This window comes from Trichogramma pretiosum, unplaced genomic scaffold (assembly GCF_000599845.2).
Source record: "Trichogramma pretiosum strain Unisexual culture from Peru unplaced genomic scaffold, Tpre_2.0 scaffold27, whole genome shotgun sequence".
NCBI classification, from domain to species: Eukaryota; Metazoa; Arthropoda; class Insecta; order Hymenoptera; family Trichogrammatidae; genus Trichogramma; species Trichogramma pretiosum.
The window spans coordinates 826,727-845,611 of NW_019641694.1; the positions used below are offsets into that span (position 1 = coordinate 826,727).

Below are 18,885 nucleotides of genomic sequence, written 5' to 3' on the forward strand. Positions count from 1 at the left end.
GCAGCGGCAGCTAAGGCAGAGAGTAGGGCAGCGCGTCGGACGGTGTGCTGTCCGCTGTGGGAGCCCACTCAGGGTGTGCTTGCGCGCGCAAGCTCCCGAGTTGACGCAACGCAACGCTCGTGTTTATATAGGTTTCACATAGAGGGGGACAAGAGAGACAGAGAGAGAGAGAGAGAGAGTACAACACAGGCGAGCTTTCGTACAGCATGGAGGTAGCGATCAATAAAGGGGCAGCTGCAGAACGGGTGGCTACATCTCGCGCGCGCGCTCAACTGCGTGCCTCGACTGCTGCTACTGCCTTTCGCGCACAAGTAGTTGCGCTAGCACGGCAAAGACCTGCTGAGATTCCGTCTCTCTGCCTACGTGGGTAGTTTTTCCTCGAGCAAGCCGAAAAACAAGTGCATTCATAAGGGAGGAAAGTGAAGCCCGAATGCACGAGCAACGTCATTCTGACCCGGAGCAGCAGCAGCAGCGACAACAGCAGCAGCAACGATGAGTCAGACTTGGTCGCCGTCGTCGAGTGTCGACCTAAGGCCGCGTTATCGGCCTGCAACTCTGCTCTTCGTATTCATCGTTTTTCAACGTTTCCGTTGCGTCGTCCCACAGGAAATATCGCTCAGCGAGTAAGTTTCAAAGTCAAAACGCGCAAAAAGGGGATGATTGAAATTGTCTCCGACTTCGAGGCGCTATCAAAGCTCGCTAAAACGTAATTATGCATCGATGCAAGCCCAAGGTGTGCGTGGAACACGTCGTCTATTTATTTGCTCATTAATTTTCACGAAAGGACATTTCATCGTACACAATTGGTTTTTTTTTTTCAACTTTTGTCCCTCGTTTGGAATTGATCCGGTCGTTAATTTGATTAAATTTAGCGTTTCGTCAGCGGCAAAATAATAACGAGACAAATAATAACAATAAAAGAAATAGCTGGTCGAGTCGCGCTCATTGAAACGTGTGTATATTAAATAGCGAGGGTCACGCGAGAGATAAAGCGATAGAATGTAGGTCTTTATGTTACCGGGACTTTTCCTTTGCGCTGCTCGTTCGTAGGCGCCTACATATGTACATATATATGCTACACAAGCTCACGCAGGCACACACACACACACACACGCATAGCTACACATATAGATGATACGACGGCAAGGATAGTTATTGTACCGTTCGCACACCCTACACAGTCTGCACTCATAGAGATGCGCACTCAACCCTCTGCGTATATTGTTCGCGATATTATTCTCAATCTATCGAAGTCGAGCACTTGGCCGCGTTTTTTTTCTCATTGTCCGAGTTATATAGATTTTCCAGTGTGTCGCAGGCGACGCACGTAACGCACGACAGATTCCAAATGTGAAATATCGACTCGAAAAGCCTATGAGTGCATAATGTATAAGGCTGCACAGATGCCGAGAGATCGAGCCACTCCGGCGGTTTATTATTCAAAGCCTATTTAACTTCCATACAAACTCGCGAGTGCATTCTTATTATAGAACTTTATGATCATGGTGACACATTGGCTTTTCATCTCGCGTCCAAGCAGTCGTGATATTCGCGTTCGCGGCCACGTGTTTTTATAGCGAAAATCGTCCATTGTTGAGAAACGGAGAGGAAAAAATAAAAAAGACTCGACGATGGGTCAATGACAGTCGTACAGGTAATAATTGTCTCGTTGTTGTCAGTGTCAAAGCCTGGTCGGACAAGCTCAGCTTCGAGCTGCTCCAGCTCGGCAATTACGTGACGAACATCGAAAAGTTCCAAGAGGTCTACGATCCGGTGGAGATCAAGATCAACGACGGCAAGGGCTTGGTCGAGTCGATGGCGAAAAACATCGAGAACATGCTCAGTTCCAAAGTCGACGCGATACAGGTTCGTATACGAGTAATTGCTTAAGAAAGTCGATGCCTCTCTCGGCTCAGCTGACGGAATAATAATAATGATCGATCAGCGCATAATGGACGTGGCCGAGTCGACGGCCCTAGCCGCGTCGACGACGGACGCGATGCCCGAGCCGCCGGACGAGGAGTACGAGTACAAGGACGCCAAGAACCACAGCCACATCCCGACGAGCTACAGCGAGCACTTTGGCGGCAAGGTGAACCTCAACTTCTCGGCGGTGCACGTGCCCACGACGGTCTACGGCCGGGCCAAGGAGGTGCTCAAGGCCATCCGCTGGTCCGAGGAGCTCGACAGCACCTTCAAGAACAACTACCGGACGGACGCCTCGCTCTCCTGGCAGTACTTCGGCAGCTCGACCGGCTTCATGCGCCAGTACCCGGCGCTCAACTGGAAGCCCAACGGCAGCGACGTGCACAACCCCGACCTCTTCGACTGCCGCACCCGCAGCTGGTACATCGAGGCTGCCACCAGCCCCAAGGACGTTCTCATACTGGTCGATACTTCCGGAAGTATGACGGGCATGAGGAAGGAGATCGCACGGCACGTCGTCAATAACATACTCGACACTCTCGGCAACAACGACTACGTCAACATCTTCAAGTTTTCCAACGTCACCGAGATGGTCAGTCATTCGACAACAATTTTGTTATTAGTGGCATATTAAAGTGTTTATTTGTGTTGCAGGCCGTGCCGTGCTTTGGCGATGGTCTAGTTCAGGCGAATTTGGCTAACATTCGGGAGTTGAAGAACGGAATGGCCGAAATGAACACCGAACGAATAGCCAACTTCTCCATGATCCTGACCTACGCCTTCGATCTCCTGGAGGAGTACCGGGCCGAGCGCAAGGGCGCCTGCTGCAATCAGGCCATCATGCTCATAACCGACGGCGTGCCCGACAATTACAAGGAGATATTCCAGAGGTACAACTGGGCCAACAATCCCGACAATCCCGACCAGGCGGACATGCCGGTGCGCATATTCACCTACATAATCGGCCGCGAGGTCGCCGACGTGAGGGACTCGCGCTGGATGGCCTGCGCCAATCGCGGCTACTTCGTCCACCTGTCCACTTTGGCCGAGGTCCGCGAGCAGGTCCTCAATTACATCTCGGTCATGGCCAGGCCGCTCGTCCTCAATCTCACCATGCACCCGACCATCTGGACGCCCGTTTACGCCGACATCGCCGATCCCAAGATCACCGACTGGCTCTGGGACAAGAAGGAGCGCAACGACCAGAAGGAGAGATACTGGATCTATCGCAGGAACAAAAAGTCCATGTACCTCGAGGACGAGCTGGCCCAGTACGTCAAGAGGATCAGAAAGCATCCCAATTTGGCCGGTGACATGTACAAGTATCGTCTCATGACCTCGGTCAGTATGCCCGTCTTTGATCGCAGGGAGAATGCGGTAAGTTTCGCTCCTACTTTTTACATTCTTCATTTTCGAGTCTTTACTTGTTACGCGGCAAAAGTACCCTCATTTTTTCAAAGCCAAAGTTTATCGATTCTGCCCACGGGATGCGACAAAAACTGCTGCAAATTATCATCTACCTTATAAACTATTAACTTAAATCATACTCCGAAAGTATTGACTACTAAGGAAATATCTCGGCCATTTTATTAATGTCCCAGAGACTACTGCTGAATATGATTTTCTATTGCGTAAAAAAATTAAGCTGGTTTCGCAGCAGTGATGATTTTATAACTGTGCTTCTATCAAGTCTGCGTTATTTTTTCTCACAGAACATCACAGAGCAAGTGCTGGTGAAAAACGCCTACTGGGTTACTCAAACTAGAGAGGTTGGCAGTAAATAAGAAACAAATTGAGAGAGAAAAAACGGAACGAGTTTTTCATGATCCATTTAGTACCTAATATACTTTATACCCCCGTAAAATTATCTTTGTTACGAAATGCTCGTAAATATTCTTAGTCTCATTTACTTCGCATTTATTTCATTTTTTGATAACAAAAAAGCCTGCCAATTTCTTTTATTAAATGCCAAGTAAAACATAGTCGATTATAATTAGGCTCAAATTTACATTCATATATTTGTCTTTTATTAAACCCTTTACGAAGCAATTATAATTATCCAGTTACAATTAATCATTCAAGTCTAGGAAAGAAAAGCTCTTAGATTTCAGCCGAGTATTAGACTAGTCAATTTTTATACTTATGTTCATTTATATGAATATAATGTAGAAAGCAGTTGTAATTTATTTATTAAAAATCAGTTGTACTAATATTATGTTAATTCCTCAATGTATTATAAATAATAACATCCTCACACTTATTCGATTAAGAAATAGTTAGTGAAAATTAACATAGCAACATCGACTCACTAATGTGCTTCTCTAATTTGATAAATTTTATCTTGATAATATCTTCACTTAGTGAGTTGATAAAATTTAACGATTATAATACGAACCATATTTTAGACGAAAGAGATATTTAAAAGCTATAAATATTCTTTTTTACAATAGTAAATGTCGTTATCGTTATTTAAACAAAACCAAATTTCAGATATTATAATGCTGTAGTCTATTGGAATAGTCAGAAAAATGTTAGATTTGGAAATCAAACGCTTAAACGAAGCGTCGTATTTTATATACTAGTTGATACATACCATTCAAATAATTTTAGTCAGCTACATATTATTATACTATTATACAACCGTTATAATATTATCATAGCTTAACTAAATTAGAAGTCGTAATATTTTACATTAGAACAGAGATGTACGTAAAAATAATTGATCTGATATTCACATGTAGATTAAATGCTTTTTTCTTCACCCAATCCAGTGCCTTCATGACGACAAGTGAACTTTTTATTCGCTTGAGCATGATGCGCTGATTGGAACGGCGATATTTGATTTTCCTAATTCTTTGATGAAAATTTTGCAGACGAGAATAGCTAATTTATTGGGAGTTGCTGGAACCGACGTCCCCGTCGACGATATCAAGCAGCTTATGGCTCCGCACTTGGTATGCCTTTTTATAATGTGCTTGATCAAGGTTTACTTAAATAAAATATGATGTTCTCGTTGCAGTTGGGAGTGCACGGCTATGCATTCATTGTGACCAACAACGGCTTTATTCTCACGCATCCCGATTTACGGCCAGTGGTAATTTTTCATTGCAATCATTTCATTCGAATTTTTTAACGCTTAATAACTTTTACAACGATCAATTTTGAATTACAGTTTCAAGGGATTTTGAAGCCAGCCTATAACAGCGTGGATATGGCGGAAGTTGAGTTGACCGAAGGTGACGAAGAGCCGAGGCTCTTTAACGAGCTGCTTTTGAAGGTTCCTGCTCGTTATTTTTTCTCTTACGCGTTTCTCTATACAAATTTTGATATGTACAACTGTTGCAGTTCCGAGAGGATGTGATCTACCAAAAAGATCACAGCGATGCCCACATGCATACAAAGTATCATTACGACGGAGTGGTACGTTAATTAAAATCATATATGCGATTGGCTGAAAAAAATTCAACTTTTTCATGTTTTCTTTTGCAGAAACGAGTCGGAAAAATGAAAAGAAAATACGATTCGGCGCGCATAGGCAATACTCCGTTCACCGTAGTTGTGAGTCTGCCATTGCACGGCGCGTATGACACTACCTACAGCATACACGCCTCTCAAGACATAAGGCGCATGAAAACAGACAGTAAGTTGAGAATTTCAAGTCGAGCAACTTCCTTTATATTATTGGATGAAGAATTAAATTTGCCATCCTTTTTTGCAGCTGGTAAAGAAGCCAAAGATTACTTTAAAGGTAAAAATTGGAGGATACATCCGGATTGGTTGTACTGCAAGTGAGTATGCACTGAGCGATTCAATTTTCGAAAATTCGCAGCAAGCCTGATTCATAAACTCTATTAATTTATCCTTTCCTTCTCTTATTCAAAAATTTTAAATCAATGTAGATACAGCAAATGTACAACAACCTCGCCACGAATAATCTGTAGCTTGCTAATTTATTTTATTATAATTTAATTGGGCGTTGCCAACAATTTATAAAATAACGAGGGAAAGAAAAGAGAACGAACATTTTTTGCAGATTTTATCGACGGAATCCACACAAATTAAGCTCACGGATGAAACAGCTCAAACACAACATTAACAAACATCACAAGACGCCCCAGAAAAACTCGTAAACACACGTTCTCTCTCAATACATTTTACTCTTTTTTTTTCTGCGCATCATTATTATTTTACTTAACTCATTTTTTACTCTTTACACCAAATATTTTGCCATTTCATCCATTTAGAAAACGTATCATTCCAATTGAACCTAAATAAACTTTTCGAAGAGAATCCAATAATGTATTTAATGTACGTTTTCCAGATATTACTTTGAAAATTCTCATACATTTCCAACGCCCGAAGACAGCCTGAGGCACTTTTTGGAAAGAGCTTCACAGCCTGGGTGGAACTGGGGTAAAATGCCGTACGAGTCCTCGTCTCGTGAGTATTATCTCTATCTTTTGACATGGATATCCTTAAAGAATCCTGAAAATTGGGAATTTAAAACTGTTTTTATTACGTTTGCAGAGAATGTGAAAAAATCTGAGGAGAGCACCGAGGGCCAATATTGCGATAAAAAGTTATTTGATAGTTTGATATTCGATGGAGCTAAAACTGAATGGTTTGCCGATCCAAAAACAAGCCGAAACGAAAAAGGGTATGAATGTGAATTTTTTACACTTCCATGAAAAAATATTTGAGATGTTTTCTCATTGGCAATTAGAGTAATAAAAATTTGACAAAAGTCAGCTCAGAGTGTCAGCGAGGATTGACAGTGTCTCATAAAGGAAAATTCGTTTATTACCACGTACCAAATGGATAATCCATGCACCTTGAAAAATAATACAATTTTCATAGCAAAAAGATTGTCATCCGTCGAGAATCGGTCTTCACAAAAAGAAGCCATGAAATGAATTTTATTTTCCAAGATGTAGTTGAAATCTATATTTGCCTTATCTGTTTTGCATACAAAATCACGAGTGTGTTTACAAACTATATGATATCGTCACGTTTTTTTATGTGCACCAAAAAAGTTTATATGAAAAATCTGCACGATTGCACCTATTTTTGTTACTATATAACGCACTTGTATAATCATACGTCGACACTCTTTATATTTTCATTCATTCTTTGGGTTGATCAAAATTGTAGAATTTTTTTATTTGATGAGAAAAATTAACGTCACAATTATTTCAAATTAATATCAAGAATCATAATTTATTAAGTGCACCTTTTTCTTTGTGTGAACTGATCGAATTAACTAACAATGTTGACGCCACGCAGATCTTTAGCTAGACTGATGAAGCTTCTGTCAAGGTAACGTCTCATCAATCGCACCTTTACATTTTTCTTATTATCTTATAATTCATCTAAAATCAAAATCGTATTTTTCTTTCTCTTTTTGGCATTTAGTGTCATATTATTTTTCCAAAGTGTATGCTGCACTCCATGATTTTTGTTTCAAGCTCTGCATTTGTTATTTGTACTTGCACGCTTTGCACCTGCATTTTTTACGATTTTTCAGAATTTTTGGTAGCAGTACCGAAGGAAAGAAGTATGCGCTGAGAGCTGAACTTTTTAAAGAATTTTTGATACTTTATTTTTACTAAGTGATATATTTTGCTTTAATCTTTCATTTGATTTTTAATTGAGAGATCTTTTTTCAGACGTTTTACAAAGATTTTCGTAAAAAAATACTCGCAACAAAATTTTCACATTTTATGGTATTGAATAATTATGAAAAAGATGCATGAATTTAAAAACAATGAATGCAATTGAAGTCTTTTTCAATGTAAATATGTTTCACTGAGAAGCCATGAAAATTATTGTCCACTTTCGATATTTTGCTACTTTTATGTAAGAAAGACGACTTTTTTTTGGTTTTCCATTGGTTTTTCAAATAAAATGAATAAAGGGTTAATTTTATGATTATAAAAAGGACTGAGGAAATTTTAATCGTTGGCAAAATAACGCAAGAAATGAAAAAAGCCGGTTAAGAAAAAACGTTTGTAATTGGAAATAAGTCGGTTAATTTGGCTAAAAATTCGTCGAAAAAGTCGTGGATGAGGTGTAAAATTAATGCATTGTATCGATATGCTAAAAATAGGCAAGAGTTCCATCAACGCTTCGGATTCACGCTGTCGTTCGTGGCGACGCGGAGCGGCCTCACCCGTTGGCAGGACTTTCTGCTGAACGACGAGGAGGAGCCGCCCAGCGAGCCGGGCCCCGACCACTTCAGCCGACTCTACCCCCGGGCCATCGACGAGATCTGGTACAAACGGGCCGTCGAGCAGTACTACGTGCAGGCGGGCAGCTTCGTCTTCTCCATACCGATAGACGACGACGGGGCCGAGAACACGACCCTGGTGACGGCCAGCCGGGCCGTCTTCGTGGGCAACTCGTCGATGAAGGCCCCGGCGGCGGTGGTGGGCTTCCAGATGACCCACACGGCGTTCCAGGGCCTCTTCCAGAACATCACGTTCGCCTGCAACGGGGGCGGCAAGCAGTGCGAGAGGCACTGCGGCGACAACGACACCGACTGCTTCCTCGTGGACAATCACGGCTACATAGTGGCGGCGAAGGATGCCTCGGACGCCGGACGATTCCTCGGCGACGTCCACGGCCTCGTCATGCGAAGCCTCATCGAGCGCGACGTCTTCGAGAAGATCACCGTGTTCGATTACCAGGCGGTCTGCTTCAGGGACATGGCCGAGACGAGCGACGGCAATATTTTGCTTACCGTCAGTCAACTACGACTTATTTCTCCGGAAAAATGTCGATAGACTCGCGTCCTCACTTGCTCTCTTCTCTCTTTTAGCCGTTGAAAAGCCTGGCCATCGCCGCGTCGTGGCTGTACGGGCAAATGGCGATAGCTATGGCCCGAGCTGGTTTCTGGTCGTGGGACTACGCCGAGGCCGTTGCCTACCCGAACGAGCCCGAAATGGAGCTGGAAAAGTTCGAGACGCAGGCGCCACCGCTGGATATGGAAAAACTCAAGGAATTCAAGAGGAAGCCCGCGGCCGAGATCAAAGACGATCAGATATACGACAAACTGATCAGAATCAAGAGGACGAGGCCCGAGCCCTGCGATCAGAAGGTAAGAACGAAAATTGAAACCTGCATGAATAAGAGAGAGAGAGAGAGATTCGATCATTTGCTAATCGTGCAATTTGCGTGGGAAGGTGGATCTGTACCTGTTGCGAAACATCACACCTGCGAACCAAGTACTGGACGACCCGAACACAGACATCACCGGCTGCGAGTACCTCAAGTACATGGTCCAGCCGGTCAACTCGACCAATATGATTCTGCTGGTGATCGACAATCGAGCCTGCCAGAACGTCATCTTCCGGATGTCGGTGGAGCCGCGCGAGGTAACCAGCATCAACGGCTCGCTGGCCTGCCAAAAGACCCTCTCGGACCTGCCGCGTCTCAAGCCCAGCAGCTGCATCCGCAGCCACCCCAAGGAGAGCGAAATCAAGGACCTGTGCGGCGGTGCCTCGTCGTTGCTCGATCGGGGCCATTTGCTCTGGGCCCGATTGCTAGCCTGCGGCGTACTCGTGCCGACTCTCGTCGTCAAATTCCTCCTCTCTTAATCGTCCACGTGCTTGTCTGACCTACCCCCATCCTATTAGTGTGATGATTCACTTGGAACTTTTGCAAATGTTGTGTACGCGACGCCGGACGTCCTTCTATGTGCTATTGTCGAGGCATCGTGCGCTGCTCGGGATTCTGAGCGAGTATGAATTTGTTGCAACGAACTTTGCCGACTCGTGTCTCGTCCTTTATGCTCGAATCTCATCTTATGCAAACGAAAAGCTCTCAACGCATATTCAAATATCGAAATAAGACTGTTGAAGAAAATCAGAATTTTTCTATATACATTAGACTGTCCGTTATTTCCCGAATGGCTCCAATCCTCGATCTCACCCCTTGAAAGCTAATCATAGTGACATACGCGCCAGCTTTTTCCCCATTTAAATAACATGGAAAAATTAAAACAATGTAAATTTGAATTTTAAACAACTTAAAGGCGCCAAACTTTGAGTTTAGCGACGGTTTTCATTTCCTGTTAGACCCATTATAAGTAACCAATACTTGTGGTAACCCTTCGAACGGAATTTCGATTGTGCCCACATTTTATACTAAAAAAATCGAGAAAAACAGTATATTAGCGTTGTTTTTCGTTATTTTACAGCAAAAATAAGCGCAAACGATCATATTAAATATGTTCACGTGAAAGTAGAAATCAAGACCTTTAATTTGATAGTAGTAAAACCTATCTACCCTCATTAGAACCAAATTTACAGGTGTTCAAAGGTTCTCTGAAGATTCAACTATGATTATATCTATCATTCGATCTGAACGGTTCACAGATTCGATACCTGAATTTTCAATCAAACTTCAAACACCTGTAACTTTGATTCTAATGAGCGTAAACAGGTTTTACTACTATTAAATTAAAGGTATATTACAGGTTTAAATAAAATTTCTACTTTGACGTGAACATATCTAAGATGATCGTTCACGCTTATTTTTGCTGTAAAATAACGAAAAACAACACTAATATACTGTTTTTCTCAATTTTTTGAGTATAAAATGTGTGCACAATCGAAATTCCGTTCGAAGGGTTATCACAAGTATTGGTTACTTATAATGGGTCTACTTGGAAGTGAAAATCGTCGCTAAACCCAAGGTTTGACACTTTTAAGTTGTTTACAACTCGAAATTACATTTTTTTTAATTTTCCCGTGTTATTTAAATGGGGAAAAAGCTGACGCGTATGGCACCATCTATAGTAAAATTATCGCAATCGAACAGTGATTTTCTTTCATTTTAAGCCAAATGATAAGTTTTCAAGGGGTGAGAGAGAGGATTGGAGCAATTCGGGAAATAACGGACTGTCTAATATACATCCAAGGCTAGAATCCTTGAACGTACATTAAATACTGATATATCATATAGCAAACGTTTTTCTATATAAATAATTTATCTATTCTCTGTACATTTTGCTCTCGGTCTTTCAGTTTGTACATTCAATTTTGGCTCGTTTAATACATTACATTTACAAATAAAAACATATAGTATATTATAAAAGTATATAATATAATAAATAAATGTATCGTGCTCCGGTAAGTACATGCAGACAAATGCCACTTCTATAAGAATTTTTCGCGTTACAATCATTCATCCCTTTAGAGATGATATAATAATATGAATCGTATACTGCCTCGACGACAAAGTTGCAAGCAATTGAGAAAACCAACACAGCTCCTTTTTTCACCTTGTATAAACATAATAAGAAGCAACAAATAACAGATAAGGTTTTTTCATGAGACCAATTTAAGTGTGAAAAGTTAAAGCGACCCGTGACATGTACACCCCGCTTAAAGTATACAATAAGTTATCGTGCGAATTCTTGATAACTAACGCAATTCTCATGTGCGATCTTACGTATAAAAGTATAACGTAAAGCTCGACGTAGCTCGAGTGAGTTCTTGCGTAAAAACTAAAGTAATAACTTATAGACAAATTAATGTAAAAGTCTTAGATAAGATCTTGACCAAGAAAATCAATTTTAACCAAAAGTTCTAATGTAAATTTTCGGACTTTGAATCAGTTCTTACAGAAGAACTTTTAAATCATACGTAAGATTTTACGTGAGATAGAACGATATGCGATCATATGCGAGTTGGTGTAAAGAACTTGCACGAGAACTTGTTCAAAATTTTTATTGGGGTTACACGTGTTCTAACGCTTTAATAACGATACGTGGGTATCTGCATTGCCACGAGCGTCGGCTGGCACGGAGTAAACAAAGAGAGGAGCAACTAAGTTTTGCGAGTGGACGCGCATGTGCTTATGTATGTGCGCGCGTGTGTGTGTTTACGTGTGTCTTGTGTGCGTGTGTAAGCCATTATACGAATAAAAGCGAGTGCTCGAACATGCGCCATGTGTAGAACTGCAGGGGAACTTGGGGGACTGATGCTTCCCCACGACTCGTTTTGGCTCTGCGGATTTAATAAAATTTATCGAGGGAAATGGAAGAAAAAAAATCACCACTGCTAAATGAAAAAATTACTATTAATGTACTATTGTTAATATATTCGTATATAAATTTATGTAAAACATAAGTCAGCGCTTTGTACATTTGGATGAGATATAACGATTTACTATTTATAGAGATTATAATGATGTACAAGTATATATAAGTATATAATTAATTTTTGTAAAATAAATGTACGATGTATATAAGGAAAGCTAAAGAAAAAGATTGTAAAATTTGTGTGCCTTTAGTCACGCGTTTAAAACTAGCATCTTGTTGTATGTTTTTCAAATAAACCATTCAAAGTCTTGAAGAAAATACAGTGTGGATTTTTCTGGAATTTTCCAAAATCATATAGTGCGCCAATGGTATAACTTTCACTTTTCAGTCTAGCGCCCTGTATGCCTTGCATTTTCGAGTGGATCATAAGTCTTTGACCACGAGTTTTTAACTCTGGCTCGTCCGTTCAAGTCATTGCGCGCGTCTCCGTGTCACCTCACACCTGGCGCAAGCCGCATATCGTATCGGCCACGCTCGAAAGCAAGTCCAAGCTCAGCTTACTTATTCGTTTCCGTGAGTACTCGTTGAACATCGTCATTTTCCGACTCAATAGGAAACAACTGATCCTACGGCTGGACTTTCACTTCGGTTCCATCAGATGCGTAGCAGTATTTCTCTGGTGGCTTCCAGTTCGAATTTAACCTTGCTCAAAGCAAGTTACATAGCGCGCCAAAGTTTTTCTCGCTGAATACTCAATCATATATATTGCATGTGTATATATTGTATCTATATATATTATACATATACATATTAGACAATTGTCGCTGTGCAACGTACGATATTGTTAATGGTTACTTGGGGAAAAAAATCGTATTCGATCTTTCTCCTCGCGAATGATTTTACAAATTCGTATGCGCTCGCTGTAACAACGATAAGATTAGGAATATTATAAAATCTCTCTGTTGCTCCACTTGCAATCATGGATATTGAAAATATGAGTAAGTAACAATGTTTTTATTACAAATTTCATCACTTAATTTATTTCCCAAAAATAATCTTCATTATTTTCTGCTGACTAATGACTTTTTAAGCACATTACATAATTTTCTCTTTTTCTTTTCATCAATCAGCGTTCACTCAAAGTTTATTAAATTAATTTAAACATTTTTAGATGCATTTTGCTGGCCAAATTACCTAGAAAATACAAACACTGAAGAAGTTCCTCAAATTGTATTTAATCATGTAGAAGAGACATTAAAGGTTTGCATTGAAGTAGGCATGTCTTTGGAAATTCCTGTAAAAACTTCTGAGCCTGAACCAAACCATCTGGCTGAAGAATGCTTTTGGCCAGCTACAATTTCAATGGTTTGTGGACCCTTATTGAGACTACGTTATTTTGGTGGCGAAGAAAGAGCGTTAGAAGTTTGGTTGGATCTCACCAAAGAGAATGCTCATGAATTAGGTTGGGCAACAAAAAATAATAAGAAATTAAAACCACCAGAAATTGTTCTACAACGTACACCTGACTGTCTTGAAAAACTGGATCAATTTATGCAAACAGCGATATCTGTTCCATATGATATGTTATTTGGGGTAATAATAAAATTTTTTCAACTTAATTTTCTAAATAATATTTTCAATGATCAATATTGGTTACTAAATTTAACTTTTCTATTTTAGGATCAATTAAGTATTGTTGATAAATTAAAACCAGGGATGAAAATCGAAATTAGTGACCATTTAGATCCATATAGATTATGGAGAGCAATCGTAAGTATATGAAATATAATTTAAAAACATGTTACCAAATAATTAAAACAAATGTTAATTTAGAAAAATACTTTAATTTTTCAGATTAAAGAAAATGTTGGTGGGCGCTTATCGTTAAGTTATGTTACTCCAAAAGAAAATAATGTTCATTTCTGGAGATTCTGTACTGATGAATTTTTATTTTCACTATCGCCCAAAACTGAGCCTTACTATTTTAAGCCACCACATTCTTTAAAGGATACTTACAAATGGGATAATTGTGAAACAGATTTGCTTAATGAAAAGCCTATTGATAGTGAAATTGATAATACTTTACAAAATAATCGAGTAGAGCATCCAGATCATGAGTTTAAAGTTGGCATGAAATTAGAAACCCTGTACCCAAAGAATAGAAAAGATTTCTGTCCAGGAACAGTGATTAAAGTATTTTGTAATAAATTCTTTTTAGTCAGAATAGATGATCACATGGATGATACAAAACTAGATTGTGATAGCTTGTATTATAAGTACACAAACAGAGAAAATTCATGGATATGTTCTGCTGACCATCCTTATATATTTCCTGCTGGATGGGCCGCAAAAAATGGATTCAATTTAAAAGCACCGGACGATTGGAGCTCAACCAGTAATGGACTTGATTTCAATTGGGAATCATACAGCAAATTTTGTGATTTTACAGTGGCCGATGAAAAATTATTCTCTGAGCATGAGAGTGCAGCAGATGCTGGTTTCGAATGCAAAATGCGATTGGAAGCAGTGGATCCACGTAATCAGAATATTATCTGCGCTGCTCATATTACAAAAATTGTTGAAAATCTTGTATGGATTAAAATTGATGCATATTCAGATGATTATGGAGAACACATAGTAGATATGCATTCTCAAGAAATATTTCCTATTGGCTGGTGCGAAACTAATCATTATCCACTCAAACCTCCCAGAGATTATCAACCAATGCAAAATGCACTTGTCAATAAAAGTGCAGATCCTTTTATTGATGTGCCATTAGCTGGGAATGAAAGTATGTGGTGTCCTAAAATATACTTTAATTATCGATGCTCCACAGGACCATTACTATCAAAATCAAGAATAGCTAAATTACCACAATCAGTTGGTCCAGGACCTACTACTTTGGTGTTGAAAGAAGTGTTGACTATGATTATATCTATAGGTTACAAAAATTCTAGAATCATAAAAATTCTACAAACTGAAACTTATCCAGCTGAAATGGAATTCTCTATGGAAACATTGAAGGTCAAAAATGTAGATGGTACAAATAATCATATTAGAGCATCAATTCCAATTATTACGTCTGGCGAGATGGTTGCACAATTCTGCCAACAGATTTGCAAACGTTTATCCACTTGTCCGTACCTTATGGGGCCATTTTGTGTAGAGGATGTTATGTGTCCTCTGCAATGTAATCCACCAAGATATAAGGCTGGAGGTAAGTTTTTTCATTGCTTAAAATATTAAAAATACCATTTTTTACATTGAAAAATAACTTTTTTTCATTTATAGCGAAAAATGGTGAGAATGGTGAAAAACAAAGGCCTTGGGGCAAACGTGGACGCAGAAGAGGCAGGAAGCCTTATAAACTTAAGGCACAAGCTGCTGCTAAAGTTGAAACTGATGAAATTAAAACAGAAATAGTAGATCCACAGATAAATGAAAATGCAGAAACGCAAAATAAAGAATTAGTTCAAAGTTATATTTCTGACAATTCTTGTTCCACTGATGATAATACTGGAAGTAACAGTAGCTTGGCAAATTCTTCATTGTCTGCAAATTCAAGTAAAGGTTCTAGTAAGAAACGGAAAAACGAAGAAATGGAAGCAGACCCCGAAGATTACAAATGTCCAGAAAAAATAATAAAATTAGATTCAAATCCATTGTATTGGTCCTTCGAAGAATTGGCTCAGTATTTGAGTACAACTCAATGTTCTGACTTAGCAGCAACTTTCATTGAAGAGGTAAATATAAATATGTTCAAATAAAATATCTCATAGTAATAAATAAATTTTTATTTTAATGTTTGTTTTTAGGAAGTTGATGGTTTTGCCTTTATAATGTTGAATTATCCAACACTAATTGAGCACATGAAATTAAACACAGAAACAGCTCATGAAGTATGTAAACATATAAAATCAGTAAGAGAGTCGTGGTATATGTATTACAAAGATGTATCTAATCCAGATTTTGTTAGAGTAATTGAAGGTTGTTGATCTCTTGTGTGAACTATGCAAGATTTACAAAGATGTATATATTTAAAAAATATTTAAATTAATAGAAATTTATTGTTACCGTTAACAAATCAATACTATTATGCAAAAAATGACTTGTTTTCTGCTGAGAAAATGTACATTAGAAGTATGTATGGAATGAAAAGAATAAGAAATAATTGGTTGATTTTTGTAAAATGACTTGTAGTAAATTTTACTATTGTGCAGTGAGTATTCAGCTAAATTTATTCTACTGTATAAAAGCAATTTTGAAGTAATTGCTCTGAACCTTTTTATGTAACATTGATAGAAAAGAATATAGTTTACAAAATTACATACATTTTTATTACATACAAAGTTTTATCATTTAACAACAAAAATTCCCTTTCAACACCTTTAAAATAATTAAAAATCACAATAATAAGTTTCAATTAAATTTATTTATTTTTGGACTCTTAAAATATAAATTGATATATTATTTACATTGTTACATATTATTTAATATTTTCTGGAGGTTTGATCTGATTCAAATGATAAAGGAGCTTTCCTTGAACCCATGAAGCTGCATCTTCTGTCAATACTAGAGTATTATGTTTCAATATACTGTGAACATTTAAACCATAGCCAGGCATGCAATTGATGTGCTTGATAGAGTCTGTAGCAGTTATAAGATTCAATGGCATAATATCAGATACATCAATGAATAGAACACTGGGACCCCAATTTCTTTCCTTAACAAGTTGAGTCACATATTCTGGATCATCAGTGGGAATATCGAGACTTTTAACTATGTGTAAGTCATCTTGAGCAAGTTTGGTTGAAAAGGCACTAACAAGACCCCATACTCGTATATGATGGGGAAGCATGTAGAAATAAGGTTTTGGGCCTCGTGGGCCATGTGCTCTACCTCCTTTACGCCAGAGTACAGATCTTATGCTGCCATGACGAGCTTTGCCCATGCCTTTTTGTGGCCAGGGTTTGCGACCACCTCCTCGGACTTCGGATGTAACTTTAGTACAAGCGTAATTGATATACCTGAAAAGTCGTTGCCAGGTGATGTTTTGATGAATGATGTCGACCCTTGGTTTGGTAGCAAAAATTTCTGGATGCAAGGATATGATACCGAGCTTTTTCTCCTGCGTTGTATCCAAATTTTCTAACCAAACTTGGCGAAATTTTTGGTAATGGTTGTCAGGATCTAAGAATTTGTAGTCGCCTTTGATATCGGCTTTTAACAAGTTATCGTCCAGCGACAGGCTGCGAAGCTTCTGTACCAGACCACATTGTGCACAAGGTGAGATGGGAGAATAAGTAGCTAACAACTTTTTACTTATCAAACGTAACATTTTCAAATTATCTTAAAAAATATGATGTTGTTAAAAAAGTGATGGTTGGCTGCTTGTCTGCTTGAAGCATCGCCAGTTGCAGAATCAGATTGCACTACAATCGCCGGCACGTGAATTGACTTGCGCCATCTACCAATTTTGAAAAGTACTTGACTATGTTTCACTAACTCAATCAGTAATTTACAAATCAACCATTGAAAAATCACTTATGATTGTTTTGGTATCAAAATGATTGAAGTTTTGAGTGTTCCTTATCACTTTTGATTTGGAATTGCTAGGATAACAATTTATTATTTCAATTTAGTTTTACTATTTGGAGATTTGGGTAACAAAGATGTAGCAACATTGATCGCAATAAAAGATATAAATACTATAAAGATATCCTTTTTGATTAATTTGTTGTTGGGTGGAGTATGCGTCGATTGATTAATAATTCTTACAAAATGACTATTATTACATAACTTCCATATAAGCACAAAAGTTAATTAGAAGCTCAAATTATGTAAATCGTGACAGTCTAAAAAATATTCCACGTGAAGGGGTATTGTTGAAGTCCTACAATATTTTAGTATATAAATGTTTTATCATTTAAAATAATGCGTGGCAGTGAAAATTGGATACTTTTTTCAAGTCACATATTTGAGTTACGCACTCATTCTTTTATCATTTAGTATTCAGAAACGTAGAATGTAGATAAATTGTTAACATCAAAAACCCGATAAAAAACAATTGTCAAGTAATTTTTCCCGAATCTAATAATTTATGATAAAAAAAACTGACTTGAATTAAAAAAAAAAGAAGGTTTTGAACACGTGGTTGGCTCAGAATAACTAACTTCCGTCATTGATGCAGTTGAGTAAAATAAACATCGAGGGTCGTCGAATTGTATGTTTAATCGTACAATTAGCCAAGTGGATACGTTTAGGACTGCTTGCGATTGTTTACGTTCAAACTAGCTTTGCTCATAAAAGAGGTTGATATGTACGCTTTATAGAGCTTGGCGTCTAACGAGAGAAATGCACGGAGCAGATCGCGTCAGCTTTAAAAATAAACCCATCGGAAAAAGCCATGCTAATATATACGGATCATCGGTCTTTTGAGACTGAAGTGCATCGTTGCGTATACACACACATTCGCGTTTCCTCTCTCTTTCGTTCTGAATTGTGGCTGGGGTAGAATCCACTGCCTCTATACATACGTGTGTAGGTAGGAAATGATGCTGATATGTGCTTGCGCCTCGTTAATATAAATCACTGTTCAACTGTATCGTTCTGTGAGACGTACATATTCAATTACGTTTTGTATGCCACACTTTACACGCAGCAACACTATATGCATCGAGACAAATTATTAAGTATCGTATCTTACGTAAAAACATTGTTACCATTGACATTGTGTCGAATTTCGACATTGACACGCTTACTCATTGACGATTATTTTTTCCGAGTTTTATTTGCATTTTTTCGAGTGCTGGTATTGCGAATTAAGAAAAAATCCTTTCTATTCGTGTTAATCAATTTTTAGGGGTCCTCCCTCCTCCAAATTAAAAAGGAAAAATGTCTTTTCAAAGATTTGT

The 18,885-nt window shown here is 38.7% G+C and overlaps 3 protein-coding genes across 3 annotated transcripts; 2 read left to right on the forward strand and 1 right to left on the reverse strand.

Moving 5' to 3' along the window:
• Positions 1-314: 314 nt before the first annotated feature.
• On the forward strand, positions 315-10,161 carry LOC106648073 (voltage-dependent calcium channel subunit alpha-2/delta-3). The gene is made up of 15 exons (XM_023461945.1): positions 315-623; positions 1,680-1,866; positions 1,946-2,518; positions 2,581-3,303; positions 4,800-4,880; positions 4,946-5,020; positions 5,099-5,203; positions 5,272-5,346; positions 5,416-5,566; positions 5,645-5,714; positions 6,248-6,366; positions 6,454-6,583; positions 8,033-8,666; positions 8,744-9,022; positions 9,108-10,161. Exons 1-15 carry the CDS (start codon positions 493-495, stop codon positions 9,519-9,521), a joined length of 3,747 nt encoding a protein of 1,248 aa, XP_023317713.1. The 5' UTR covers positions 315-492; the 3' UTR covers positions 9,522-10,161.
• A 2,241-nt stretch (positions 10,162-12,402) lies between these two features.
• LOC106660430 (scm-like with four MBT domains protein 2) lies at positions 12,403-16,312 on the forward strand. Its single transcript, XM_014383394.2, has 6 exons — positions 12,403-12,969; positions 13,143-13,564; positions 13,652-13,741; positions 13,826-15,188; positions 15,263-15,714; positions 15,787-16,312. Exons 1-6 carry the CDS (start codon positions 12,951-12,953, stop codon positions 15,964-15,966), a joined length of 2,526 nt encoding a protein of 841 aa, XP_014238880.1. The 5' UTR covers positions 12,403-12,950; the 3' UTR covers positions 15,967-16,312.
• A 96-nt stretch (positions 16,313-16,408) lies between these two features.
• Positions 16,409-17,411, reverse strand: LOC106660498 (39S ribosomal protein L4, mitochondrial). The gene has a single exon (XM_014383471.2). The coding sequence runs from the start codon at positions 17,307-17,309 to the stop codon at positions 16,458-16,460; it is 852 nt and encodes a 283-aa protein (XP_014238957.1). The 5' UTR covers positions 17,310-17,411; the 3' UTR covers positions 16,409-16,457.
• Between the last annotated feature and the right edge of the window lie 1,474 nt (positions 17,412-18,885).